General features: G+C 41.3%; 1 protein-coding gene across 1 annotated transcript; it reads left to right on the top strand.

The window, feature by feature from the left end:
* Window positions 1-743: 743 nt before the first annotated feature.
* LOC310820917 (sodium channel and clathrin linker 1-like) lies at window positions 744-3678 on the top strand. Its single transcript, XM_083692759.1, has 5 exons — window positions 744-952; window positions 2185-2381; window positions 2805-2883; window positions 3107-3202; window positions 3518-3678. Exons 1-3 carry the CDS (start codon window positions 881-883, stop codon window positions 2869-2871), a joined length of 336 nt encoding a protein of 111 aa, XP_083548885.1. The 5' UTR covers window positions 744-880; the 3' UTR covers window positions 2872-2883; window positions 3107-3202; window positions 3518-3678.
* Window positions 3679-7737: the final 4059 nt, after the last annotated feature.

Raw genomic sequence — 7737 nt, forward strand, 5'->3', positions numbered from 1 at the left:
GCTAGCTACAAAGTAACTCAACAAATGTAATAGCATCTAACTGCAAACAGAAAATCTGCATAAATTCACAACACTGTAGGCTGCGAACACTTCATAGTCATCCAAGAACCTAGGAACAAATGCCACATCTTGCTGCTTTTTGAGCAATTTAATTATGAAGAAATATAGTATGTAACCTAACATTTACCCAGAAATGATTTGATATGGAAATCAGTCACTTTAGCCATGGTTTTCCCTTTTGGGCATGCAAGTAAAACAATTGAGTCCCAAATCTGTACCCTTTTTCCTGAAGTGTACACTTCTGCTCTCCTCAACATGGTTCCTCAAGGCTTAAAAAAGCTTAATCCTATGGTTTTACATCCATGGGTTGCAGTACACAGAAATAGGAGTGCAGAATTATGATGAAGACCATGCATATGCCATGATGCTAAACCAAGATGGCCACCTTAGCCTTGACAAAATGGCCCCTGCATGTTCACGGTGCCATCTCGAAACCTTTATGACTTCTGTATTTTTTCTCTCCCATATTGAAAGCTTAATATACTCAGTAATACATCAATGTACCGGCCTGCACTTTGCTGACACACTAACCCTTTGAGATATTCCAGAGCTTATTTGACTTGTATGACTTGATAGTCCTGGGGTCAGTTTTCTGAAAGCTTTGTAGCGAATGCAATACTTTATCAGGCCTACTCTGTCCTAGATCAGCACAGTGTAATAATGTGACAATAACCTTCTCCCCCGTCACCCTAACCCCAGTCACGGCGAGGAGCTGTCCCGGTGTCAGGAGGAGGTGCGGAGGCTGCAGGGGGCGCTGGCGGGGGCGCGGGAGGACTGCAGCGGGGTCAGTGACCAGAGGCTGCAGCTGCAGGCTGAGAACATGCAGCTGCGCAGGGAGATGGACGAGCTGCGAAAGACCAGCCTGCTGATGCAGAGACGTGCCAAGCAACAGGTATGGAGGGAGGGAGGGACAGGGGGGAGAGGAGAAGGGAGGGATAAATAGAGGGACAGGGAGATGGGACAACTGTGCATGACCAGCCTGTTAGCCCAGAGATGCGTTTTACAACAGGTAGGATGGATGTACAGAGGGATGGAGGGAGAGTGGGAGGGATTGGGAGTCAACAAGACGACCAACAAGTAGGAGTGAGTGGATTTAGTTTGCCTTTCTCATATAAAAAAAAAAGTATCCAAAAATATGGTCTAAGCTGGGGGTTGAGTAAGCTGAGTTCCAAGCTGAGTTGTTATGGTCCGATCCCATGGCATCAGGTTTATGAATCAAACAACATGTTAGACTAGGTTCAAGCAAAAGGAAGGAGGATGGAGGGAAGATGGAGGATGGAGGGAGGGCCAGCCTGAAGAAGCAGGGTGTGGATGTGCCAGACAGAGAGTAACTGACACACACGTAGACGGATTTTGGTGGCACCAGCCTTGATTTCAACGTGTATAACTATTTACAGTTGAATGAGCCTGGCTCACCATTTGTCAATTCCTTTGCGATTGTAATGTATCTCACACCTTGTCCTTTGTTGGGAATGATATTTGAGGAGAGGGACAGCAAGATGTTGTTTGAGTTTTGGGTTAGGCCCGCCACGGGCACCATTCTCCCACCATTCTCCCGTGTTGTCCTTGACGCACATTAACGTATGGTTAAAACTTAGTCATATGTTGCTTTGAAACTGTTAAATTGGTTATTTTGTTGATACTCTATTCTCATTTTCTGTTAAAACAGCACAACATAATCGTGACCAGGTTATCACAGAGTTTACCATTAATGTCTAATGTTCACATGCATAGTTAGCAACAAGTACACTCGAGTCATCACATCAGGTATTTGACCATGTGACCACTCCTCACAATTTCTTGTAAGTATGGTAATAGCATTTTGGGTATTCTTAATGGAATCTAGGGTCCAATATGATCGACTGTCTGTCACACAGGGATGAGCAAAGCATTATCAATCATGAACTATCTTTTGGAGTCAGATATAACGTAATGTGAACTTGTGTTAGTTGGTCATGAGACCACTTGTGTTGAGTTTGTTCGATCATGTCCATAACTGTTAGAAGTAATAATTGGGAATAAATGTGTGTCTTATGTTTGACCCGTCATCTATTCTTCAGTGTTTTATTTTCATATTCTTCACACACACACTCACCCACCCACACCGTGACCCCCCTCCTCCAGGTCTCCCAGATGGAGCAGGAGTGCAGTCGGAAGGAGCAGGGTCTGGACGCGAGGGTCCGAGAGCTGGAGGAGAGCAGCCGTAGCTCCAGCGCTGACCTGACCCGTCTGCTCTCAGCCCAGCAGAAGACCACGCAGCGCTGGAAGGACGAGGCCAAGACCCTGACCAAGGCCTTTGAGAACAAACTCACCAGCCTCAAGTACTATTTTTTATGTATTTATATAAAAAATATATTTGTACAATATTTGCTGAACCTTTATTTTACTAGAAGGTCCCATGTGAGGTCTCCAGGAGATTTGATTAATTCAAGGCAGGTTCAAGGCTACAAGTCTATCCCAAAACAGACAGACATTTGGGCATGCGCCTACTTCAGTGTCTACAAGTGAGAACACAAAGCAGCACCTTTTTTACTGTCTCTGAATTGTATTGTATCTGAATTGTTTGAGATTCGATTTTCCCTAAATGGTGCATTAAAGACAATAATGAGCAACCAGGGGAAAAGAGGGAAGGGGGGGGGGTAGAGATGTGGATGAGACTGGGGGAAAAAAGGGAAGCCTGAGGCTTTCTATTGATTTCTGAACTTGTTTTTCTTCCTTCCTCTGGTATCGTCTGTTGGGTTCAGGGGAGAACTAAATCGACAGAAGCAACGCTCTCAGGAACTGGAGATCCAGCTGGAGGCTGACCATTAGACCATTGTAGAGGTGATTTTTACACACACACACTCACTCTCCCACACACACACACACACACTCTCACTCTCCCACACACACACACACAGGCACATTGATGACTGACAGAAAAAGTGTGTTGGTCTTATGAGATGAACTCTATAACCGACCTTAGCTGGTGTTTGTGATGATATGAGGTGTAAATATAGATATCATGAGGTGTAAATATCAATGTCTTGCTCTCTTTTGGGTCCAGTATGAGAGACTCTCCTGAGAGTATCAGGAGAAGAACAGTCGTCTACAGAGGCGCCTGACGCAGGCAGAACAGAGGGCAACCACGGCATCACAGCAGGTAAGGGTCCTCAGATGCTCAATGAGAGGCGCTCAGTGATGTCAGGTACCTGACTTAATGTCGGGGCTTATTATTTTTAATGTCACCTCGCCCCTGGAGTACTAACATCAGTCCCTATTCTATATGTCAGAGAATCACGTGTCCTACACAATACATTCCCATGTCAGCATTCTGTAAGGTCATATCGAGGATAAACATCATATCTTGAATAAACACTTTGATGTTGAAAGGATGTTGTGGCTTTGAATGTTTCCTAATTGTTCATAGACATTTTTTCTAAATGTCTTTCCTCATTATTCATTTATTTTCTTTCAGCTCAGCATACTGACATCACAGAGAAGGAAAACTGCGTCCATGGTCGACCTGGAGACACTATGATGTCATGTGCCAATCTGAGCTAGTGCAATATGAATGTGTGACTGATAGTTCGCTGTGATCCTTGTTATAATGAAATGATAAATTGATTTGGATTGACATATTTTGTGGTCTTCATTAAATATGTTTTGTATATTGTTTTTAGGATTTTCTTAGTTTGATTCAATTTTATCAGGCTACTACCTATCCATCCATGGAAAAATCAGTTTATTTGGAATAGACAGAATTAAACAGGCCTATCTATAGAATGAACAAGAATATAGGCGGTTGAAACTATGACATCACAGCATTGAAACCTTCAGTCATTCAAAAACTACACTTACACCCAAACTGGTTCTCAAGCAGAAAACTAAGAAAAACTCATCCTCAATTTAAAAATGGTATTTTTGCCTTCATACAGATTACAACATCTCATATATTACTGCAAATAATCTGGTTAAACTCATACTTATTGGAAAAAATGTTTTACAACGGAATCAACTGATTTCAGCCTTGCCACACCATTGGAAAAGGAGAAGGTAAGGATTTACTTTGTCTGCCTCACATTAAAAATCACAAATGGCTGAAAATTTGTGTAAATAGATCAGTATATTAATTTAAGGTCAAAAACATTGGCCGCTGTGTCATACAGGATACAATAATACTGCATAAACTCCCAGCTTACCTAACCTCCATTATTGAAATTCAAGAACATACATTACCAAACTGGTTCTCAGAGTAGGTTAACTCTTGAGGTTCCTCGGGTCTCCACTGAACCGGGTAAATCCTCTTTTAGTTAAGGTGCACCTCACTGCTGGAACAATCTACAAAAAACATGTCAGTTGGTTGTCCTGGTGCTGCTCTGGCAGTTGAGGGTGTTCATTGAAGACCTCTTTGGTGAAGGATGTGATTGTTTCTCCTGATATATTGTGATTTTATATTATATATATTGATTTAGCTATAACTTTGTTTGATGATAATAATGAATGTCAATAAACACAGTCATTCAACATACCTCTGTCTTTAGCTTTCTTTTCATCCTCCTTCATTTTTTCAAATGTTTAAATGTGATGTCATTAAAAACAAGTGTCAACTGAGCTCACAGGCAGCTCAGATGGATGATCTCCCCTACCAAGTGCTAATCCTACTCCTGCTCCATGGGTTTGAATCCAGTAATGGCCTGCTGGTTGACATTATAACAATGGTAGCCTGAAGTTTAAATATGATGAACTAAGAGAATTGCCAGAGAATTCTAGAAAGTTCGGAGGGATGATGCTGGTGGCTTTAACATTGAGTCTATGGGAAACTGAACTCTCAAAACTGAACACTTGTTTTAGATTTTTAACCACCTCCATCACCCACATCTGGATTATCTGAATCCATAGCTGTTGCACCATGGATTTCATAAACTGTGTGTGTGTGTGTGTGTGTGTGTGTGTTTCCTCAAACCATCCAAGTCAAATATACAAAATGAAGTGTGTCAAGTGTGAAGAAGTCGTGGCTGTGTGGTTAGTACCTTGCCCCATCATAATGGGGTTTAAGGTTCGAGACAGAGTCATGGCTCTGGAACATGTGGGGGACCCTGAGGCTGCTATCGCAGGGAAGAAGAGCTGTGCAGCCAGGTGTCAACACTATTGTACGGTGGTTGGCTTGGCTCAGAATTTAGGAAGGAATTCTTTCTAAATTTTGTTAAATGTTCACTTTTTTGAGAGGTTCTTCTTGATAACTCCCCTAAAAAGTATAGTTTGATTGACATGCCTCTAACCCAATCAATTCATCCAATATTGCCTTCAGCCAATGGGCTTAAGGGGCAGGGCTGGGACACATGTATAAAAGGACTGGGAAACACCTCCAGCAAGTCTTTTGCTGATGGACTCCTTGCTGCAAGCATTTTAGCTCTAGCAATGGCTGTTTTTCCTGTGCATCCAGTAAGTGCTTTTAGGTCTGCAAATTGTGATTTCCAATGTATTCTTTGATTTTTGGCTTCACCAGATCAAATTAGATTCACCCAGTAGTCTTTCCGTACAAATGTAGCCCTGCTACTCTCCCTCAAACGCTCAGTTTTTGATGGGTAAGAGGTTGTGTTAGTCACCGGCTCATGTTATACTCCAATAGGATGCATGCTCGAGGTAGTAAAACTCATTCAAATAAACTAATATCATTTGTTAACATTTTACATTCTTCCCATGGCAGGTACAGATAACAGCTGAAACATGATGAAACTGGTCATTTAGAATACTGGGGTAAAATGAAGCAAGACTGAATACAAAGGTAAGCAAATGTAGCTAAAGTTCTTTTGTTGTGTGAGCTAGCATAGCACAGTGTTGTATTTTGCAAGATAGAAAAATGACCTGTTTGTTAACTTATCGAATAGTTGCTGACAATTTTACAAAATTAGCTACAAAGCAACTCTACAAATGTAAAGGCATCCAACTGCAAACAGAAATGCTGCAAACAGAAATAACTGTAGGAAACAAATTGGTCAACATTATAGCCAGCTAAAAAACCTAGGAATGAACTACAGTTCTTGCTGCTTTTTGGGCAATTTAAGTAAAGTATGTAATCTGACATTTACCCAGAAATGATTTGATATGGAAATCACTCACTTTAGCCACAAATTTCCTTTTTTGGCAGGCAAGTTAAACAATTGTCCCAAATCTGTACCCTTTTTCCTGAAGTGTGCTCTTCTGCTCTCCTCAGAATGGATCCTCAAGGCTTGAAGAAGAAGAAGAAGGCTTAAAAAAGGCTTAATCCTTTGTAATGGTTTTACACAGAAATAGGAGTGCAGAATTATGACAGACCATGCATATGCCATGAGGCTAAACCAAGATGGCCGCCTTAGCCTTTACAAAATGGTCGCTGCATGCTCATGGTGCCATCTTGAAACCTTCATGGCTTTTGTATTTTTTTTCTCCGATATTCAGAGTTTAATATCCTTGGTAAGACATCATTTTACTGGCCTGCACTTTGCTGACACACATTAACCCTTTGAGATATTCCAGAGCTTGTTTGACTCATGTTTGCTCACTATTTTAGCAGTATACTTTCTTGACATATTGTAAAGTTACTTCCAACTTTTAGGTCGGTTGGCATTTGTACCATAATTGCAGAGAAGAAAAGATCTGCACCAAGTGACAAGGACTTATGTCACAGGTGTCAAACTCATTCCATGGAGGGCTGAGTGTCAGCAGGTTTTAGTTTTTTCCTTTCAATTAAGACCATACCATTCCATACTAATTGATGACCTTAATTCATCAATCAAGTAGATGGGAAGAGCAAAAACCTATAGACACTCTGCCCTCCATGGAATGAATTTGACACCTGTGACATAAGTCCTTGTCACTTGGTGCAGATCTTTTCTTCTCTGCAATTATGGTACAAATGCCAACCGACCTAAAAGTTGGAAGTAACTTTACAATATGTCAAGAAAGTATACTGCTAAAACAGTGAGCAAACATGAGTCAAACAAGCTCTGGAATATCTCAAAGGGTTAATGTGTGTCAGCAAAGTGCAGGCCAGTAAAATGATGTCTTACCAAGGATATTAAACTCTGAATATCGGAGAGAGAAAAAAATACAAAAGCCATGAAGGTTTCAAGATGGCACCATGAGCATGCAGGGACCATTTTGTAAAGGCTAAGGCGGCCATCTTGGTTTAGCCTCATGGCATATGCATGGTCTTTGTCATAATTCTGCACTCCTATTTCTGTGTACTGCCATCCATGGATGTGCACCACACATGCTCTCAAGAAACATTTTTTCACTACTATTGACATTTTCCAGAAATGTGAATTGAAATAAAGACAAAGCAGTGTTACATAAACAGAAGCACCAGCAACATGAAATAGCTGTGACTATTCAGGAAGATCTTTGAGCATTCAAACCTGTTCTGGAGTGTGAGTCAATTGTGATGCAAGCGAATTGTGGTGGTGGCTCTGTGCAAAGAACTTTGCCTCACCTGTAAGAAATCACCAATGTGGTTTGGGACTTCCCTTTGAATATGTTTCCTCAAACATTCAAGTCAAATATATAAAAAGAAGCATGACAAACCTAGAAGCAGTGGTGGCTCTGTGCACACAAACTCTGCCTCATCTATAAGAGATTACTGGTTCAAGGCTTGGTTTGGAACTTGCTTTTGAATAGGTTTTGTCAAACCTTCAAGTCAAACATTCAAAACGAAGT

The sequence above is a fragment of the Argentina silus genome (assembly GCF_951799395.1).
Source record: "Argentina silus genome assembly, chromosome: 21".
In the NCBI taxonomy this organism is placed as follows: domain Eukaryota; kingdom Metazoa; phylum Chordata; class Actinopteri; order Argentiniformes; family Argentinidae; genus Argentina; species Argentina silus.